The following is a 20614-nucleotide window of genomic DNA, read 5'->3' on the forward strand; positions in this document are numbered from 1 at the left end:
GGGGTATCCGTTTGCAGTGCTCTCCGGGGGTGGAGGCACAAGGTGAGGTCGTGCCTGCTCCTGACCCTAATTGTAGGGCACGCAACTGGACATCTGTGGCCTCAGTTTCCCCAACTACGGGCAGAGGCAGACACAGTACGGTCCTGCGTCTCAACCTCCCCACCTCTGCCACAGAGGGGGCGCCTGGCTGCTGCGGGGTGGACAAAAGACGGAAAAGAACGATGCGCGATCGAGTCGGAACTACGTGCGCCAAGCACGTGGCCTCCATCGCCCTGCTCTCCGGAGCAGCAGAAACGCGGCTTCAGGGCGAAGGTTCTCGGTCACGTGACCACAGGCGAGCTTGGGCGATAAGGGGTTTCCTGCCCGGACCCAACATGGCAGAGCCCTACGCTTTTGCCCTCACGGTGAAGGCCAGCGGCTTGCACTGCCCGCTTGCGACATGGCGGCCGCCTTCCGGGAGCACGCTTCTCCGCATCCGACCCGCCACGTACCCACTCCCAAGATGGCGCCCCGCAGGCGGGACGAGGGCTCGTTCATTGGCTCGGACGCCGTCACGTGCTCGCACCCACTCACGCCCTCCCCCTCCCCCACAGGTCGTTTCCGTCTTCCGTCTTGACTGACGGACCGTCCCGCCAACAGACGCCTGGAGTCCGTCTAGGTTCCGCCCTCGGAGTAGAACCCTGGCCAATGGGAGGCGTTGGCGGGGGCAGGCGGCGTTCGCCCCGCCCACCGGCCGCGGCGGGAGCCAATGAGTGGCGCGCGCGGGGGACGTGTGCGGGCGTCTCCGCCATCTTGTGAGTCTATAACTCGGAGCCGTTGGGTCGGCTCCTGCTATTCCTGCGCCTCCGCTCCGTCCCCCGCGGGTCTGCTCTGTGTGCCATGGACGGGTGAGTAGTGCCGCGCCTCCCGCCCGCCGCTCTCAGCGCCATGGCTCGGGCTTCGCCGCCGCTCCCTGGGTCTCCGCTTCCCCTGCCAACCCCTCCAGTCGCGGCGGCGGCGCGCGCGTGTGTGTGCGTGGCCTCCGTCCGCGTGGCGCGCCGGGAGCCCCCGGGCGCTGGAGGCCGGCGCGGTGCCCGGCCGGCTCCGGGCGGCCGCACCCAAGCCTCGGCTCCCCTTAACCCGCTCGGCCAGCGCACTTCCGGTGCCCGCGCGCTTCCCCGGGAGCGGCCCGGCTCCCCCTCCCCGCCCTCCGCGTGCACGCGCCCCGCCCCGGGGAGACGCGTTCCCGCGAAGCCCGACGGCCGCGGCGGCCCTTCCCGCTTCCGGTCCTCCCGTCGGTTGCCGGCTCTCCGCGTGCCCGAGGAATGTCCCTTCGCGCTTCCCGTCCGGCGCCTCCTGCGCGTGCGTCGTGGCGGCGCGCGGCGCGTGCGCGCGTGGACCCCCTCCTGAGGGGCGCGCGCCCTGGCGTCCTCCGCGGGGAGGCGTCGGGGGTCCCGCCGCCGAGCCCCCAAGCCGGGCCGATGGGGCGGAGCCCGGTTCGGGTGGGTCGCCGCCCGCGTGCGCGTCGGCCTGGCATCCGGGCCTCCCGCGCGCCCCGGGAGGTGCCACCCCGCTCGGCAACTTTTTGTTTGTAGTTTGGGGTTTGTTTTGGAGACGGGGTCTCCCTGTAGCCCCGGCTCGCCTCACACTTTAAGATCCGCCCGCCGCGGCGTCTCCAGTCCCCACTCTTAACTTGTTGGCGTTCTTGGCGACGGACTGACCTTGAATTCCTGATGCTCCCACCTTACCCTCCATGGTGCTCTGAGTCACCACGCTTACTAGCGACGTTTCTCTTTTTTTTGTTTTGTTTTTCTGAGACGGTTTCTCTGGCTTTGGAGGCTGTCCTGAAACTCTTGTAGACCAGGCTGGCCTCGAACAAACAAGAGATCCGCCTGCCTCCCAGCACTCGGGATTAAAGGCGTGCGCCACCAACTCCCGGCTTGTCTCTTTATAATCGGTCCTATAAAGTACTTTGTCCTAGCCCCGTACGTGTCGCAGTCTTGCTGAGCGCTGAGGTGGCAGGCAAGAGCCCACCGATGCAGTCTTTACTAAGACTCTTTGAGCCTGGCGTGGTAGTGTGCACTTAGAATCCTGGCTGAAACAGCGGATAGATTGCTGTGAGTTCCAGGACAGCCAGAGTTTTGTAGAGAACCTGTCTCAGAAAGCAAGAATTTTGGAAGACAGAGCTCCCCGCCAAGGGTCATTGTCATACACAGCCACCACTTCCCTAGGCAGGGCTCTTGGAGGCACTTGGGAATCTTGCCAGCCACGGCAGGCTTGCTGCTGCCTGTTGAGCAGGCTAGGTGCAGCAGGTGAGGCAGAGTGCAGTCACGAGGGGCTGGGGTTGATCAGTAACCTAGGGTGTATCTGGGCAGCTCTGTTGATTTGTAAATGGTAACAAGGCCACTGCCATCAGCAGCCTGGTCCTGGAGCTCCCACCCCCATTGTGGAAGCACTGAGCTTGCCTACCGCCTTTGCCTGCTTCCAAGACTGGCATTGTAGGATGTCCAGGAGTTGAGTACTAGGCCCGATCACTGTTAGGCTTTGTAGACAGTGTTCAAAGGCACGGCCAGGGCTGGGGGGGTGGGCAGGACATACTGGTTGCCCCCTTTCAAGTGGATACTCGATGGGTGGTTCACTTCCTGCCCTTTCCTCTGAGCTGGACCAGCAGAGGACCTTCCAGGCTCCGCAGTGCTGACGTTTTTCTTTCTCTCCACAGCATCGTCCCAGACATAGCAGTCGGTACAAAGGTAGGTGTGTCTTGCTTGGCGCTATACCCAGCCCTGCTGTAGTCAAAGCTAGGTTGTGCCTGCTACAAATCCGGTAGTCAAGTGATGCAGGCTCCCACACCTGCCACCAGGTGATGATGGAGGCTTGGCACTCTTTCTGGGTCTGGTGGCTCCAGCGTATGCTGGCCTCTTTCTCGATCATTCTGTCTTGTCCTGCTCTTCAGCATACTTGGTGTTGCCCATGTGGGTTTGGTTTGGAAGTCTATGGTGTCTTCCTAGGTAACCAGGCAGGTCTCACCCCTAGACTCCAGTGACTCCCACCTCAGCTGGAGAGACAGTAGTGTGCCTCTATCTAGCTCTTCTGGCACTCGAGTGGGTCCTGAAGGTAGAGGGTTCTGGTACCCTGAGCCTTGATGGCAGCTGTGTGTCAGGGATTGGTCTTGATCTGTTGGGTTGGCTATTAAGCCTTGCCTGTTGAGCGAGCTCTAGTGGGTGGCAGACAGTTCCCCCTCCAGCGGCCCAAGGGTTCCTCAGCCGCGGCTGCTGCTGTCTGGACTAGTTTCACTCTTTCCTGAGCGGACGCTATCGCCACCTACCTGCAGATCTTCTCAGATAAACATGTGTGCTCAGCGGTGGAGGGAGGGAACCCCACTTAGGTCCAGGCCTGCAGGTGACAGGGTGTGTCTAGGTGAAGGCACTGCTGAGCTTGCCTCATGGCTGCTTGTCTGCACACTGGCTCCAGCTAGCCTCAGGCCATTCTGGGCAAGTTAGGAGTAGAGAGCTCTGGAGAAAGACTGAAGAAGTCGTGACTGTAACCATGATAACCTTCAGGAAGATTACAGTGACCAGTGGCTTCCCTGTGCTGTGATATCTCTGCCTTTTCTGCCTAGCAGCTGACAGTCATGGGCTCCTGATCCTCTGTGGGGAGGCTGCTAGGGCTCCACATCAGGCTGCTAGAAACAGAGCTGCAGGAAGTGCTGCTCCTCCCGCCTGGCCCAGACGGGAAGCCACCCTCCCACTGGGGTCAGCCTGTGGGACCTCACGGGAGATTGGCTGCCAACAGGAAGTGACTTCCTGCAGCTCAGATGCCGACATGAGGCTCTGGGCTTTGCGTGTCAGGGTCTGGCCTCCCAGGCCAGGCAGATCCCGGGCCACTGCAGCCCTTGCTCCTGAGATGTTAGTGTGGCCACAGTTTATGGCGTGAGCTTCAGGGTGGGTGCAGGCCGCGAGGGATGTGGGGCTCCCCTGTCCACCTAGGGAGACGCATGAGGAGACTATCTGTTGACTGTAGATGAAACAAGACAGGGAAAAGATGGTCTCGAGTCCCTGGGTGTTTAGCGTCAGGGTCTCTGGCTGGCTAGGTGTAGATAGCCAGGGAGCACTGCCTTGTGATGTGCTCTGAGGCTCATTCTAGGTCTTAGGCTGTCTCTTGCTGTCCTGAACCTAGGTCTCCTGTGGTTCCTATCCAGGGTGTTTCAGCCAAACTAATGAGCAAACAGGTTGCTCTGTCAAGGAGGGTTCCCCAGTTAGTTGGCTTCCACAGGATGATCCCACTCACTGGGTACAGCCACAGTCCCTTGTCCTGGAGTGTGGCCAGGACAGCAGGGCTGAGTTTTGTGTCTCCAGAAGCTGCTAGCTGCTCTGCCAGGAAGGTACCATGAGGCTGGCAGCTGCCCACTCTGGGCAGACGACCCGCCAGGCAGGGCCCTCCCACAAGGCTGCTGGCACAGGCCCCAGTGACCAATGGAAGTGAGCGCTGAAGCCACAGCAAGCATGGTGTATTGTGCATATCCCTTGCTGCTGTGTGGTGGGAAGGTACGAAAGGAGGGATCAGCCTAGAGCTGAGGGTCCATGTTCTCTTCCCAGCGGGGATCCGACGAGCTCTTCTCCACGTGTGTCAGCAACGGCCCCTTCATCATGAGCAGCTCGGCTTCAGCAGGTGAGACTGCCTAGGTGCACCTGGCCCTTAGGGAAGCCTGCTGTGGGGGGAGAGGGAGGGAGAGCGGGGTCTGACCAGGGCCAGGAAAGGGCTTCCAACCTCCCAAATGCACCCCATCTCCTTTTCAGCCAATGGAAATGATAGCAAGAAGTTCAAAGGCGACAACAGGAGCACAGGGGTCCCTTCCAGAGTCATCCATGTCCGCAAGCTACCCAGTGATGTCACTGAGGGCGAGGTCATCTCTCTGGGGCTGCCCTTTGGGAAGGTCACCAATCTCCTTATGCTGAAGGGGAAAAACCAGGCTTTCATTGAAATGAACACAGAGGAGGCTGCCAACACCATGGTCAACTACTATACGTCAGTGGCACCCGTGCTGCGTGGACAGCCCATCTACATTCAGTTCTCCAACCACAAGGAGCTCAAAACTGACAGCTCACCCAACCAGGCAGTGCGTCTTCAGGGCAGAAAGGCGGGTGGGTAGCCTGGGTCCCTGTCTCAGCCCGGGTTGCAGCTCATGGTGCTTCCTCCTCCACAGCGGGCCCAGGCAGCCCTGCAGGCTGTGAACTCTGTGCAGTCCGGAAACCTGGCTTTGGCAGCCTCTGCTGCTGCCGTGGATGCAGGGATGGCAATGGCAGGCCAGAGCCCAGTGCTCAGAATCATTGTGGAAAACCTCTTTTACCCAGTGACCCTGGATGTTCTACACCAGGTAGGTGGGTGCATGCCCTTCACCAGCTGGTGGGGTCCCCATCTGCCCGCAGCTGGGGCTCACGTGTCACTCTCTTGCAGATCTTCTCTAAGTTTGGGACAGTCCTGAAGATCATCACATTCACCAAGAATAACCAGTTCCAGGCGCTGCTGCAGTACGCTGACCCTGTGAGCGCCCAACATGCCAAGCTGGTGAGCAGGGCTTCCTGGGGGTGGGCAATCTACCTACCTGTGCCTGGTCAACACTCACCTTTGTCTCCCCATAGTCGCTGGACGGCCAGAACATCTACAACGCCTGCTGCACGTTGCGCATCGACTTCTCTAAACTCACTAGTCTCAATGTCAAATACAACAATGACAAGAGCAGAGATTACACTCGGCCTGACTTGCCCTCTGGGGACAGCCAGCCTTCACTGGACCAGACCATGGCTGCAGCCTTTGGTAAGATGCTGTACTGAGATGCACCAAGTCAGCAGGGTGGGACAGGCCACCTAGCTCTTGTCAGGCTCCCCGGTACCCTGGCACTGCACAGCCCAGCCCCTCAGTCCTGCCCATGCCGGCCCAGCCTTGAGGTGAGGTGCAGTGATTAGTGTCTGTTTGTTTCTAGGTGCGCCCGGCATAATGTCAGCCTCTCCGTATGCAGGAGCCGGGTTCCCTCCCACCTTTGCCATCCCTCAGGCCGCAGGTATTCATGCTCATCCTGACCCTGGCGCCTGCATGCCCACACACCCCAGAGCTGCCCAGAGACAGTGGTGCCTCTGGTCCCGAGTGTGAGGTTCCGGGCCCCCTTCCGGGGAGAGGGGAAGGGGCCTCTGAAGCATCCACAGGCAGCTAGGGCAGGGTAGTCTCAGGCAGGGCTGGGCCAGGTGCCCTGTGTTGGCATTAGCAACAAGCCACTAATCACTCAGTCTTTGGTCTGGTTCCCTTCAAGCACCTTGGGCGAGGACGAGAACGCAGTGTCCCTAGTAGATTGAATTTAATGGCCTGGTAAGCAAGTGGCCTCCAGGGCTGAGGAGCATGGGCCTCAGCCTCCGTGTGCCGCCCGAGCCTGCATGGAGGAATGGGCGTCGCATGCGTGCACAGCCCGGCGTGTCTGTGGCAGGCCCTGCTTGCAGAGGGCCGGTGTCGACCAGAGCTTTTGTGCTGTTGGGCGCATGCAGTCTGAACACAACTGGACTGGCCATGGTGTCAGCCAATGTGTTGTGGCCTCTTGGGCAGGCCACAGCCAGGTGACACCTTGTGGCTGTGTGCAAGAAGAGGGTGCCTGTCCCCTCCTGTCACAGCCACATGCAGGCTCATACCTACACTACCTTCCCTTGCAGGCCTCTCTGTTCCTAATGTCCACGGAGCACTGGCCCCTCTGGCCATACCGTCTGCTGCCGCAGCTGCCGCAGCTGGCCGCATTGCCATCCCAGGCCTGGCAGGCGCCGGAAATTCTGTCCTTCTGGTCAGCAACCTGAACCCTGAGGTATGTGGGTGTTGCTTTGCTCTGCCCGTACCGGAGGAGTGGTGGGGTGTGGGTTGACCGTGGTCCTGGTGGGTGCACTGGACAGCAGGCAGGGGCTCTGGGTGTCACAGGCGCCGTGGGCACAGGTGTGGCGCCCTGCCCCTCTGCTGCTGCTGTTGGCCTCCGCTCCTTCCCAGCTGCTCTGAGGTTTTCTGTTTCCTCTCAGCTCGTTCGCACCCCGGCCCTCAGGTTCTCAGCCGGGGTGTTTTCCTTGCTGCACAAGGCAGTCGGAGTTAATTTGGGGCATGGCAAGGAGACCTGGGAGTGACCACTGGAAGGGGACTGGCTCAGGCCAGAGCCAGTCAGCTTGTGTCTGGGACTGGAGCTCTGTGGAGCCTAGGTGGCCCTTGAGGCTCAGTGTTGCTTTTCCAGAACTGGCTCTATGCATGGCCGTGCCTCAGGTTGCTCTCTTCAGCGTCTGTGGCTCTCCAGGCTGGCCTTGCTCCAGCCAATAGTGCCACGCCTCAGGCCACCTGGGAACTAACAGGCTCCTCTCCTTGCCTGTCCTTTAGTCTCAGCCACAGTGCTGGCCCATGGTCTTCGAGCCTGTGTGCAGTGCCTCTCCTTACGTGCGTGCATGTGTACAAGTGTGTGTGTGTGTGCACATGCGTGTGTGGATGTGTGTGGGTGTGCAGAACACTGCCTCGTTTTCCTACGTATTTACTGACCTGTGTTTTGCTACTTTTTTCTTTCCTCCCCTCCCCTCCCAATTTTTTTTCTTGCCTGATCCGGAATTTCTTTGCCAACTGACTGCACGGTTCTTCTGCTTCCTGTTGTTGCTTGAAACAAACAAAACATAAATCAATAAACAAATCCCCTCTCAAACCCGCTCTCCGGAAACCAACCTGCCCTTGAACATTAACACCCTGACAACTTCGTCATCATGAACTGCTCGCCTGCGGGGACTGTCTTCCTCGTGGCCTCTCCCTCTCCCTGTCCCCTGCTGCCTTCCTCTGCTGTCTCTAAAGAGAGTCACACCCCAAAGCCTCTTTATTCTCTTCGGTATGTTATTCTCACTTTTATTACCTTGGTTTCGTTTATTTGGTTATTTTACACCCTGCGATGTACTATTGAGTTTGTGTTTGGCCTTCTGCCTCGGTCCGTGGTTTGCTTCCGGTTTGCGGATTGTACTGAGTAGACACGCATGGTTACCACCCTGCATGCTTCCAGAGCTAAGCGTGTCAGTAGCATGTGAACGTGGCTGTCCTGACAGCTGTCTGGAGTTCGAGACTGCCGAGCGCAGTGCCCGTTAGCAGGCCTTGGGCTGTGAGACACAGGCTCCCTCCCGGTGCCCACTAAACAAACCTGGCCCGCTGGGAGCTTGGATGCAAGGGTGGGCAGTGGGTGGCTGGGAGAGGTTGCGAGGCTGGGTGTCTCAGACTCTCTCCCTGGGTTTCAAAGGAGTCTATGGTGATGTGCAGCGGGTGAAGATTCTGTTCAACAAGAAGGAAAATGCACTTGTCCAGATGGCAGATGGCAGCCAGGCCCAGCTGGGTGAGAGCCATTGGAGGGCACAGGGCTTACAGGGGCTTTGGCTGCACCTAGGGGTGGGAGCAGGAGAGCATGGGGGCCCGCGGCTCATGTGTTCCCCATCCTTTGCCCAGCCATGAGCCACCTGAATGGGCACAAGCTCCATGGGAAGTCAGTGCGTATCACACTTTCAAAGCATCAGAGTGTGCAGCTGCCTCGTGAGGGACAGGAGGACCAGGGCCTGACCAAGGACTATGGTAGCTCACCACTGCATCGCTTCAAGAAGCCAGGCTCCAAGAACTTCCAGAACATCTTCCCGCCCTCAGCTACTCTGCACCTCTCCAATATCCCGTGAGTTAGCCGAAGGCTCCTGGTCTTTGTTTTGTTTGCCTACGAGTCCCCTACCCCAAGGGCCCCAGCCTGATGCCTCCTGTCTCCCTGTAGGCCCTCTGTGTCAGAGGATGACCTCAAGAGCCTCTTCTCCAGCAATGGCGGTGTGGTCAAAGGCTTCAAGTTCTTCCAGTGAGTACAGCCCTGTCCCCCTGCCCTCCGCCTGCCCCAGCCAGCCGCTCTGACCATTCCTCCTCCCTCCTTTCAGGAAGGACAGGAAGATGGCCCTGATCCAGATGGGCTCTGTGGAGGAGGCGGTGCAGGCACTGATTGAACTGCACAACCATGACCTGGGCGAGAACCACCATCTGCGCGTGTCCTTCTCCAAGTCCACCATCTAGGTGCCCGTGGGCCTGCGACAGCTTCCACCATTCCAGAAAAGCCACTTTAAAAGCAGCTGAAGTGACCTTACAGACCAGAGATTTTATTTTTTTAAAGAGATCAGTTTACCTGTTTTTAAAAAAATTAAATCTAACCCACCTTGCCATGGCAGGAAATGGCTTGGGCCACAGAGGTCCAGTCAGGCCAGGCACCATGCCTTGAGGGGCTCAGGCATAAGGCCACAGCGGTGCCCCGAACACAGTCGCGTTCGTGCCTTACAAAACCAGCCTCGTGGGCCACCAGTCAGTCTCTAGACCTGCAGGTGAGCCAGTGGCCTGCACCACAGGCTCCCTACGCTGTGCAGGAGCTGGGGTCACTGCCCCCACCCTTATAATCAAGTGACATGATTCTCCCATGTCCCTGGCCAGCCTGGGGGGCCCAGGTCATCCTCAGCTGCTGAGCCTCATGTGACCTTGTATTCTATTCTGTGCAGTCGCAGACACCCGTGCCTAGCAATATTTCCACTTGACCAAATACCTGAATCTTTTCCCATTTATATGCAAGAGATATAGTTTTAAGTAACTTTTTATAGCAATGATACAATGGTATGTGTGTACTCTCAGCTTCTATGTCCCTGTGCTTGTCCCCTTCCTTCCCGGTGACCAACTTGCAGGTGGGACCCAGGCCAGTGCTGCCTCTGCCTGGAGAAAAACAGCTCTGAGACCTGTGGGTTCCTACCTTCAAATTTTGGACCAAAGTTTTGTTTTCTGCTCGCCTCTGACTAGGCCCAGGTGAGGGGCTGACCTCTAGGCCTTAATGCCCCTCCCAAATGCCCATATCATGCCTAGCCTGTCTGTGGGAGGGGTTCCCTGGACCTTGCTTCTGTGAAGGAGTGGCAAGAGTGTAAATATTTATGATTTTTATACCTGTGGGGCTGAGGCGGTGCAGCAGTTTTTTATGGTGACAGATGTATATTTTGGTAACAACTACAGGCTCAGTATTGTCCCGGGGCCAGCCCTGGTCACATTCCACCCAGTCCCAGATGGTGTGTTGGGGGAGTTTCCATTAAAGCAGTTTTCTAATCTGTGCCTTCCCTGAGCCCTTCATTCTGAGCTGTAGAGGTATCAGCCGGGCTGGGCCTGGACTCAATAAACAAACGCCTGTGTCTTGCACGTCTGCCTGTCTCTGGGCTTGGGGGCTTGGGTATGTAGCGGGTAGTAGCCTCTAGTGCTAGTTACATGGGACAGAAGGGGCGGGGAGGCCCAGGGCACTGGAAACCCTCACCATGTCTTACCACTTGTGGCTAAGGACCATCCAGACCACAGGACATTGTCAGCGGCAGCCTCTTTATTGGTGCTACAGATGCTCCCAGCCCACCCGCTCAGGTCTGTGCCAGGCCTAGTCCTGGTACCTGCGGGCCTGCATCCTCCTGTAGTAGCTCTCTGCCTCGGCCTCCATTTCCCTTTCCCCCAGCCCGCCTGCCTGGCGCCTCAGGGTGGATTCCCGGCTACCAGCACCCAGGGCCCCTTCGCTTGCACCGGGTGGGGGCAGACCCTCCCCAGTGGCCAGGTTGACAGTAGCCACAGCCCCAAAACGGGGCTCCTCCTGCTCCACATCGCTGACTGGAGACCCTGGGCCCATGCTGGGCTGTTTACAGCTGCTTCGGAAGCCACGGGCCAGGTCTCCCAGCTCGTAAGAGCCGTCAGCCTCCACCACTTTGGCCTTCCACTCCCACGGGGCGCTGCCCGCGGACAGGTGCACCACTGGGTGGTGGGGTGCGTGTGCATCGATTGTGACTATGCTGGCCGAGTCGCGGTCTGATGGCGAGCGGTACTGTGAAGAGTCGGAGCTGGCGCTGGAGGACGAGGCTGTCTCCACCTTGGGGCCCCCTGCTGCCTTGGACATGGCGATGACCTGCAGGAGCCTGGGTGGGTTGGCCACCCTTGGCTGGGATGGAGCCACAGCCACTGGGGCCCCTCCCTTCTCAGCCATCGACAGCCACTTAGCCCGCACCGAGGAGCTGCTCTTAGGTGACAGGCCAGCTCCAGCCTGCACTCCTTCTTCAGGGATGTGCACAAGGGGTTGGGGCCCCGGCCTGGGAGGCAAGATGACTCGGGGCCCAAGCCCTGGCCGAGCCTGGACCGTGGGGTAGAGCGACGGTGGCACGGGCCCTTCGTCCTCCTCCTCCTCCTCTTCCTCCTCCTCCTCTTCCTCCTCTTCCTCCGCCATGGGCTCCGCTGGGGCCCGCAGGTGCACAGGGCTACCCTCATCGGGCAGGACCAGGCCGCGGCCCTCCAGTGATTTCTGCTTCCACTCACTGATGAGCTGCTTGGAGCGGGAGGCATCGAGGGGCACGTGGATGGTCATGTGACGGCGCGCAGGGTCATCCAGCGACGGTGTGCTGACACGGGGCAGTGTGTTGCTGAAGGTCACCATGCCTTCCTTGCCCATGGGACTGCGTGGGGCCAGCAGGTCCACATCCACGCTGGCCCGCTTGAGGCTGCCGAGGGATGTCTTGTCACGAGCCACAGGCCGGGGCACACCCTCCAGCCTCCCGGGAGGACCCAGCTCGTCTGTGCTGACAGACTTGTTCTGCTGACACATGGACTCATGGCCCCGTTGGGTCAGCACTCGCAGGGTGTCCTTGGCAGGAGCTGGTGTCGGCGCCCTCTCTGCAGGTGGTGCCTGGAAGTTGCCTACTGCATGGCAGGCCTAGGAATGATAAGGACTCCCATGAGGCTGGCCGCCCAGCAGAGGACAGCGCCTGCAGGCCGCAGGGAGCACCAGCATGGAGAAGCCTCGCTCAGGCCACTGAGGGCTGCTCTTGCTACTCAACCTCCCTGCTCAAATCCCACTGGTGGCCAGCCTCCTCCCTCAGACCTCCGTGTAACCCGCCCTCACCAGGTAGGCAGCGATGCCAGCGCCGATAAGAAAGCCAGCATAGACGTCCACAGGATGGCTGCGGTACTGGGTGATTTGCGTGAGGCCACAGACACCGGCAGCAATGGCGAAGGCAAACACAAGGATGGGTTTCAGAAGCTTCGTGGTATCCGAGATGACTGAATTGAAGTACATCTGGGGAACAGGTAGGCAGGGTCAGGCTGTAGCTACTGCCCGCAGGCGGCCCACGTTCCAGCCCTGGGGTCGTCACTCACCGACACGTAAACAGCGGCAAAGGCCGACAGAGTGGCGTGCTGGGATGGGAAGGTCTTCCTGCAAGAGGCACCGTGTCAGCCCTGCTGGTCGGGGCAGCCTTTCTCCCCGAGGTCACCAGAGTGGGGCATTGTGACAGTCCCACCGCAGGGCTTACCGCGCTGAGAGGATGGCATGGGTATCGTGGCCAGAGCAGATGTCCTGAGTGATGTAAGGGTTCGCTTCACAGGAAGTACCCAGCAGAGTGTAATTGGGTTTGCAGACCGTTAGGAAGAAAGGCGTGTGGTAGCCGGTGGCCAGCTGGATGACGTCCGTCACCAGAGCCGTGGCACACAGGCCAAACACGTGCACACCTGAGGCGAGAGGGCCAGGCCAGGGGAAGGGAGCAGCGCGTAGGGTGGTCCCATAGCCCATCCACCCCAGTAACCCCATAAGCGGGCGTGGAGGAAGGATCCGGAAGCCTCAAAGTCGCTCACCTACAAAGCGCACCGTGCGACGGAGAAAGGAGTTGAAGTTGCAGCCCCCCGCGTTGATGCTGCCTTCTGTGCCCCCTGGGCCGCGGCCCCACAGCCGGGACTGCAGGCAGTAGACCATGCCCTCGCCGACCATGATCTGCCCCCCCGGGGACAGGCAGGTCAGGTGGGGTCACAGTGAGGGACCCAAGGACTGGGGGCCCTGGCACAGGCTACTCACAGAGGCGGCCGGGGCCGCGAAGGCCAGACTCAGGAGCATGAGTAGTGGGACCAGTTCCTCATTCGTCTCCACGTAGGGCATGGACAGCGAACGGTCGTAGCACTGGAATCCCACCTTGGCCGGCTTGAACAGGTCAGTCAGCTCCAGGAAGTATAAGGACACAATGGAAGACGCCACGATAGGAAGCTGGGGGGCAGGGGGGGCAGATGGTGGTCCAGGTCACTGACCGTCCCACCGAAGCCTTAGCATGACAGACGCACACACCCGTTTCTGCAGCCCAGCTACAGCCAGAGGGAAGAGCCACTCCACACTCAGGAAACGGCCCGGCCACACAAGGGCTTCCTTAGCATTCGGGTCCATCCAAGCTCCCGTCCACCCGTCCATCCATCGTCGGCACGCTTGCCCGGCTTCCGGCCACCTGTCTATCTACTGACCCACCCAGCACACACTTGGACTTCTCTCTCCAGCCCCCTTGGTTGATGCCCCTCCTTCCCGGTCCTCCTTAACCAGGCTAACCCAGTCCGTCCTGTCGGCCAAGCTCCCTCAAGCAGCTTCCCTAGTGGCACCCCCTGTCCCTTCTCCCTTCTCCCATCTCCATGCAGCCTCACGGCATGCAGTGTGTGGCTGTTGCTAACGTCTCCCCCACTCATGCCCGAGTCCTCTGTACCAACCGGGCATATGTCCCCACCACCTGGGGTATGATGCCAGTGCCACTACTCCCTTCCAAAGAATAAGGAGCCAAGGCTGCTGAAAGGCCTTGGGGCTCAGGCAGGGAAATAACTGTCACTGTCACTGGAGGAGCCTGAAAAAGTGGATTGAGGGATCTGGGTTAGTGTCAAAGGAGCATCCGGTTTATTTCTTCATTTGGAGAGTACCTCATGTCCCAGGCTGGTCTCAAACTCATGATGTAGCTGAGGATGGCCCTGAACAGGTCCTCCTGCCTCCGTCTCCTGAGTGCGGAGTGACCGTGTGGGCAGTCACCCTCAGGTTAAGGGGCATTTATTGATCTCCGATTGTACAAGAAGTCTGAGACACAGGAATGAGATGGGTGACATCTGCCTGGGGTCACTTGTATGCCTCAGTTTCCCCAGCAGTAAAAAGGGAATTAATAGGACTGAGCTGTGGTGGCATACCCCAGCACTCAGGAGACACAGGCAGTGGATCTCTGTGAGTTCCGAGGTCAACCTGGTCTATTGAGCATTCCAGGACAGCCAGGGCTGTTCCACAGAAATCCTTTCTCAAAAAACAACAATTCTCTGTGTGTGTGAGAGAGAGACAGACAGAGAGAGAGACAGACAGAGTGAGAGAGAGAGAGAGAGAGAGAGAGAGAGAGAGAGAGAGAGAGAGAGAGAGAGCCAAGGGCTATAGAGATATTCCAACAGTTAAGAGTGCTGCCTGCCAGATCTCTGTGAGTTCGAGGCCAGCCTGGTCTACAAAGCGAGTTCCAGGACAGCCTCCAAAACAATACAGAGAAACCTTGTCTCGAAAAACAAAAAAAAAAAAAAAAAGGGAAGAAGAAGAGAAAAAAGTGCTGCCTGCTTTTCCAGAGAATCCGGGTTCAATTCCCCGCACCCACAGAGCCTTCCGTAAGTCTAATCCAGGGGTTTCTATATCCTCGTCTGGCATCCACGGGCTTCTGCATGTGTGTAGCGCTCATGGTGAGCAGGCATAAACATAAAAATTACATAGGACGGGGCGGTGGTGGTGCACACCTTTAATCCCAACACCTGGGAGACAGGCAAAGTCCAGGCTACATACTGAACCTGTTTCAGTAAAGAAACAGTAAATATTGGAGACGGGCCGGGCGTTGGTGTCGCACGCCTTTAATCCCAGCACTCGGGAGGCAGAGGCAGGCGGATCTCTGTGAGTTCGAGGCCAGGCTAGACCGACAGCCTCCAAAACAATACAGAGAAACCCTGTCTCGTAAAAACCAAAAAAAAAAAAAAAAAAAAAAAAATTGGAGACAGGGCTCAGTGGTACAGTGCTGGTTTGGCAAGCAGGAGGATGAGGAGTTGAGGCCAGCCTGTGCTACCCGAGACCATACTGGCTCAGGTTAAAGGGGCCTCATGATTGTTTATGCTGGGTTTTTTTTGGGGGGGGGGTTTCGAAACAAGGTTTCTCTGTGGCTTTGGAGGCTGTCCTGAAACTCACTCTTTAGGTGTGATGGTGTACACCTTTTTTTTTTTTTTTAACTTATTGTGTATACAGCCTTCTGCATGCATGCCAGTGGAGGGGAGGGTACTAGATCTCATTCAAGGTGGTTGTGAGCCACCATGTGGTTGCCGAGAATTGAACTCAGGACCTCTGGAAGAGCAGTCAGTGCTCCTAACCGCTGAGCTATCTCTCCAGCCCCGAAACTAACTCTTATAGACCAGGCTGGCCTCGAACTCACAGAGATCCGCCTGCCTCTGCCTCCCGAGTGCTGGGATTAAAGGCTGCGCCACCACGCCTGGCTGTGTCAAGATGCATCGCTGTTTCACCTCTCCTGCCTAAGGCTCCTGATCTAATAAAAAGCTCAACAGCCAACAACTAGACCGTAGAGAGACAGTCAGAGAGAATAAACAGGAGAGAATGAGGGGGAAAGAAAGGGACAGACAGACAGACATGAAGCAGGACATACAGAAGGAAAGAGTCCCACAGCAACATAGATGAAGAGAAACATGTTAGACTAAGTGATAAGAGATGGGCGCAGCCTTTAATCCCAGCACTCGGGAGGCAGAGGCAGGCGGATCCATCTCTGTGAGTTCAAGGACAGCCTGGACAGGCTCCAAACCTCAAAGCTACAGAGAAAGCTGATCTCAAAAAAAAAACCAAAAAACAAAAACCGTAGTGAAAGAAGCATAAGATGAGGCCAAGAATTCATAATTAAGTCTCCACCATGTCGTCATTCGGGAGCTGGTTGGTGGCTGAGAAGAAAGCCTGCCACACTCAGTGTCAAAGCTACAAGCACACATTCAGGACTGCTGTGTCTTTCAGTGTTCAGCGAGTGACATGGGGAGTGTGGCCCGTAGTTTTAAACACCTCATACAGGGTGACACCCCACCTAGGCTGGGTAGTGAGCTGTGGCCAGCGTGTGTCAGGTGAGGGAATAGATTCCCTTGCCCTCTCCCACTCTCCCCTCCTTCCTTTCTGACAGAGGGTCTCTGTGAGTCCTGGGGTTAAGGCCTGTGCCTCCACCGCCCGGCATTCATTTCATTTACCACTCATCTTTATTTCTCGGGGAGGAAGTCAGAGGGCTGCTGTGGGAATCACCTGCCTTTGCATTGTGCTGGTCCCAGGGACAGAGCTCAGACTGTCAGGGCTGCCAGCAAGAGCGGCCCTCTCAGCCCCGAATGCGCTCCACACAGGGCTTTCCATCCGCAGGGCTTGTTGCAGCCACAGTCCCAAGGGAAGGTGACAAGCATTTGTACTGAACATACAGCCACAGCTGCGTGAAGACAGCCTGAGGCCCATGCTTTGGTTAAAACCTGCTGTAGGCCGGGCAGTGGTGGCACACACCTTTAATCCCAGCACTCGGGAGGCAGAGGCAGGCGGATCTCTGTGAGTTCGAGGCCAGGCTGGACCGACAGCCTCCAAAACAATACAGAGAATTAAAACCAAAAAAAAAAAAAAAAAAGACCTGCTGCTCACTGGTGTCAATGTGGGCACATGCACAGCACTTCCCTCTGCCGGGAACGGTGGCACTTGGGAGCTGCGGCAGCAGAATGGCTCTGAGTTCTGGATCAGCCTCAAAGAAATGAAACAGACCAGCCCTTTCCCAGCATCCATTCTTCTGGGGTTCTCAGCCTGTCCCCTCCGCTGTGGGAAGCAGTACAGGCTCGTCCATGTCTGTGAGCTAAGAAAGGGTTGGCATCTTGTGGGCATTGCTAAGTCAAGTTCCCTCTGGACAAAGACCCTTGTATAGGGCCAGCCAGATGGTTCAGCATGAACGTGCTCGCTGCTAAGCATGCGTGCTCGAGTGTGAGCAGAATCCCTGATCCACACGGAGCAAGTGAAGAACCAACTCCTGAAAGCTGTGCTGACCTCCGCTCTCTAGACACACACACCACACACACATACACACACAGACACATACACACTCACACACCACATACACACAGACACATACAGACACATACACACTCACACACAGACACACACGCATACACATACAGACACACACACACTCACACACCACACACACGCATACACATACAGACACATACACACTCACCACATACATACAGACACACACCACATACACACACCACACACATACACATACAGACACACACACACTCACACACCACATACACACAGACACATACAGACACATACACACTCACACACCACATACACACAGACACACCACACACACACAGACACACCACACACACATACACATACAGACACATACACACACACCACATACACACAGACACATACAGACACATACACACACACCACATACATACAGACACACACCACATACACACACCACACACACATACAGACACATACACACTAACACACCACATACACACAGACACATACAGACACATACACACTCACACACCACACACACACAGACACATACAGACACATACACACTCACACACCACACACACATACACATACAGACACATACACACTCACACACCACACACACATACACACCACACACACATACAGACACACACCACATACACACACAGACACATACACACTCACACACAGACACACACGCATACACATACAGACACATACACACTCACACACCACATACACACAGACACATACAGACACACACACACTCACACACCACATACACACAGACACACCACACACACATACAGACACACACCACATACACACACAGACACATACACACACACATCACACACACATACAGACACATACACACTAACACACCACATACACACAGACACACCACACACACTCACACACACACATACACTCACACACCACATACACATACAGACACATACACACTCACACACCACATACACATACAGACACATACACACACATCACACACACACATACACCACATACACATACAGACACATACACATACACACTCACACACCACATACACAGACACATACACACACATCACACACACACACATACACCACATACACATACAGACACATACACACTAACACACCACATACACACAGACACACCACACACACACCACACACACACACATATACACTCACACACCACATACACATACAGACACACACACATACACACTCACACACCACATACACATACAGACACACACACACACCACACACACATCACACACACACACATATTCAAACACCTTATTAAAAAAGACCTTGTGTTGGGACTGGAGAAATGGCTCAGAGGTTAAGAGCACTGCCTGCTCTTCCATAGGACCTAAGTTCAATTCCCAGCAGCCACATGGTGGCTCACAACCATCTGTAATGAGATCTGGCGCCCTCTTCTGGCCTGCAGGCAGAACACTGTGTACATAATAAATAAATAAATCTTTAAAAAAAGACCTTGTGATGAAGAGGAAAGCCTTAAAATAATAATAAAGTAAGAGAAAATCCTCTTAGGGGGTGAACACTGGCTTTATAGGTGCTAGGACCCGAGTTCAAGCCCCTAGCACCACATAGTTGTGCCTGTAACTCAGGTGAAGACATGGAGACCCCAGGAAGCTTCCAGCCTAGGGCGGAACCCTGTCAAAAGTAAGAGGAATGCAGGAAGACACCACCTAACCCTGACAAGCAAGTACTGATTGGGGCTGAGGACCCAGGGGTGGAGCCCCTACCCAGAAAACCCCCAGTGAGGAGCTGTGGGCGTGGTCAGATGGAGCCCCGTCAAGAAATCCCCAATGTGGGGCTAGGGGCGTGGTCAGAGTTGAGCCCTAGCCTAGAATTCCCCAGTGAGGGATGGGGGTGTGATCATGGGTGGAGCCCACGCATAGAACGCCCAGTGAGGGAGGCTGAAGGCGTGGTTAGGGTGGAGCCCCGCCTATAACTCTCCAGTGAAGGGCTGGGGGCGTGGTCAGGGTGGAGCCCAGGTCTGATATGATCCAGGCCGTGGATTCTATTGCTTAGCACTAAAGACATTCGAAAATAATTTTAAATGAGCGAGAAAAAAATAGTTGTAAGCAATCTCTGGAAGGATTTCAGAGATTCTGGTGAGAGTCAGGCTGAGGGACTGGGCTAATATTGTCACACTTAAATGCCATCTTGGGATTTAAGCATTCCCCCAATTGCTCTATGGCCCAAACAGGGTCACCTGCTGGAGAGGGGGGTCCCCTTTGGGGACGAGGCTGGGCTCCAGCCTGACACAGGGTTTGTGGAATTTTCCCTGGCTCACAGCTCCAGTCCCCCTCTCCCCCAGAATCCTTCATTCAGAAAAAACGCCTTCCTCCACACTTAGTATGCACCATGTGAATGCATTTATTGTCTTCTATTTTTAGACCCCCTCAGTTCTCCACCACAACTGGCTAGCCTTGGGGAGCTGTGGCCTAGGGATGGGGGAGCACAGAGCCATGTCATCATAGCAGAAGAGGATTAGATGCACCCAAGGTGCTGCACGGCCAAGTGTCCAGACCACCGTCACCGGCTGTGGCTTGTTCACCACCGTGCTCCAATTTTCAGCCCCTCCAGTCTAGCTTCTCACCCATGTCCCTAAAAGAAAGCCCGCCATCCTAGCATTCCCCTGATCTGTGCCCACAGTCTAAAGAACCCTTCTGAGCCTTGGAACTCCTATCCGACCTGCAGAACCCTGGTCCTTGCACCCAGCCTCATCCCCATCCCAGCTCCAGGTGCCCTGGTTCCGCGGGGCAGGCTCCTGTCCCGCAGCGTGGAGGGTCTCGGAAGCTCCACGCCATGAAGACCTGTCTCCGTGGTCCCCCACTCACCTCCACGAAATAAAAGCAAGGTAAGAGCGTCATGCTGTCCTTCGGCGTTTTATTCTTCTCTTTCATGGCAATCATGGTGACGCGGGCACTGCAGGCCGAGGTTTCAGGGGAACAAAAAGAGCGCTGGAGCCCAGAAGGTGCGCAGACGGACTCCCCAGGTGGGGAGACAAGGGCTGGACAAGGTGACCCGGGGAAACTGAGGCTGGAGCGGAAGGGGGTACGCGGGGAAGGGGTATGCGGGAGCCCCCGCGCGCGCGCGCTCACCTGGCGCGGGCAGGGAGGGCGGAGTCCGCTGCAGAGCGCGGACACAAAGCCAGGGCCCCCGCGTGGGAGGACGCGAGGCCCGGGCGCGGCGCGCGGGCTCTTTGTCTGCGCGCTCTGCAGCCGGCTCCGGCCCCGCCCCGGCCCCGCCCCCGGATCGAGCGCCTCCGCCTCCGGCTCTGCGGGTCTCAGGGTCTCAGGGCCGCGGGGATCGCAATCCGGGTCCCTGCCCGCCCCTTGCGCGCGTTCTCTGTGCTCCCTTGGGGACCCAGGGGCGCGCGGCGGAGTGTGGGGAAGGCGAAGTCCCGCGGTCCCCAATCGTCTCCCCGCGGCTCACGGCCACCGAGTCCTCGGCCCCCTCGTCTTCCGAGCCCGCTGCTCGCTGGAGTCAGTTTCCATGGTGAGGTCCCTGGGCGACCGAGCGAAAAGAGACAAAGACACCAGGGTGGAGGGGCTGCCCTGGTTCCTGCCCCTCCTCTCCTCTGTCCAACCTCGAGGCCCGCCTCACCCTCCCGACCCTGTGCAGCTTGAGGATAAATGATTATAACGACCACTTA

The 20614-nt window shown here is 57.3% G+C and overlaps 2 protein-coding genes across 3 annotated transcripts; one reads left to right on the forward strand and one right to left on the reverse strand.

Moving 5' to 3' along the window:
* The first annotated feature begins 759 nt into the window (after nucleotides 1-759).
* On the forward strand, nucleotides 760-10212 carry Ptbp1 (polypyrimidine tract binding protein 1). 2 transcript variants are annotated; one of them, XM_005083338.4, is made up of 14 exons: nucleotides 760-887; nucleotides 2699-2729; nucleotides 4575-4647; nucleotides 4776-5095; nucleotides 5183-5353; nucleotides 5434-5544; nucleotides 5619-5793; nucleotides 5960-6037; nucleotides 6675-6820; nucleotides 7828-7861; nucleotides 8261-8353; nucleotides 8464-8680; nucleotides 8774-8851; nucleotides 8928-10212. In XM_005083338.4, the coding sequence occupies exons 1-14, from the start codon at nucleotides 880-882 to the stop codon at nucleotides 9058-9060; spliced, it is 1668 nt and encodes a 555-aa protein (XP_005083395.1). In that variant the 5' UTR covers nucleotides 760-879; the 3' UTR covers nucleotides 9061-10212. The 2 variants fall into 2 exon arrangements, with proteins under 2 accessions (XP_005083395.1, XP_040595029.1); XM_040739095.1 differs by lacking the exon at nucleotides 5960-6037.
* Nucleotides 10213-10369: 157 nt separating this feature from the next.
* Nucleotides 10370-20054, reverse strand: Plppr3 (phospholipid phosphatase related 3). The gene is made up of 7 exons (XM_005083341.4): nucleotides 19797-20054; nucleotides 12887-13072; nucleotides 12670-12805; nucleotides 12351-12546; nucleotides 12196-12253; nucleotides 11942-12115; nucleotides 10370-11752 (listed from the first exon to the last, which is right to left on the reverse strand). The coding sequence occupies exons 1-7, from the start codon at nucleotides 19869-19871 to the stop codon at nucleotides 10439-10441; spliced, it is 2139 nt and encodes a 712-aa protein (XP_005083398.1). The 5' UTR covers nucleotides 19872-20054; the 3' UTR covers nucleotides 10370-10438.
* Between the last annotated feature and the right edge of the window lie 560 nt (nucleotides 20055-20614).

This window comes from Mesocricetus auratus, unplaced genomic scaffold, assembly GCF_017639785.1.
Source record: "Mesocricetus auratus isolate SY011 unplaced genomic scaffold, BCM_Maur_2.0 Super-Scaffold_100676, whole genome shotgun sequence".
Taxonomy (NCBI): Eukaryota; Metazoa; Chordata; class Mammalia; order Rodentia; family Cricetidae; genus Mesocricetus; species Mesocricetus auratus.

What these genes read in the sequence shown, in the direction of transcription:
- Plppr3 (XM_005083341.4), bottom strand. Translation starts at nt 19,871, where the DNA reads ATGATTGCCATGAAAGAGAAGAATAAAACGCCGAAGGACAGCATGACG. An exon ending in TCGCACGGTGCGCTTTGTAG is followed by an intron (nt 12,547 to 12,669) that starts GTGAGCGACTTT and finishes CTCTCGCCTCAG; the next exon opens with GTGTGCACGTGTTTGGCCTG. An exon ending in TTGCCGCTGTTTACGTGTCG is followed by an intron (nt 12,116 to 12,195) that starts GTGAGTGACGAC and finishes CCTGTTCCCCAG; the next exon opens with ATGTACTTCAATTCAGTCAT.
- Ptbp1 (XM_005083338.4), top strand. An exon ending in AAGCCTCTTTATTCTCTTCG is followed by an intron (nt 7,862 to 8,260) that starts GTATGTTATTCT and finishes TGGGTTTCAAAG; the next exon opens with GAGTCTATGGTGATGTGCAG. An exon ending in AAAGGCTTCAAGTTCTTCCA is followed by an intron (nt 8,852 to 8,927) that starts GTGAGTACAGCC and finishes CCCTCCTTTCAG; the next exon opens with GAAGGACAGGAAGATGGCCC.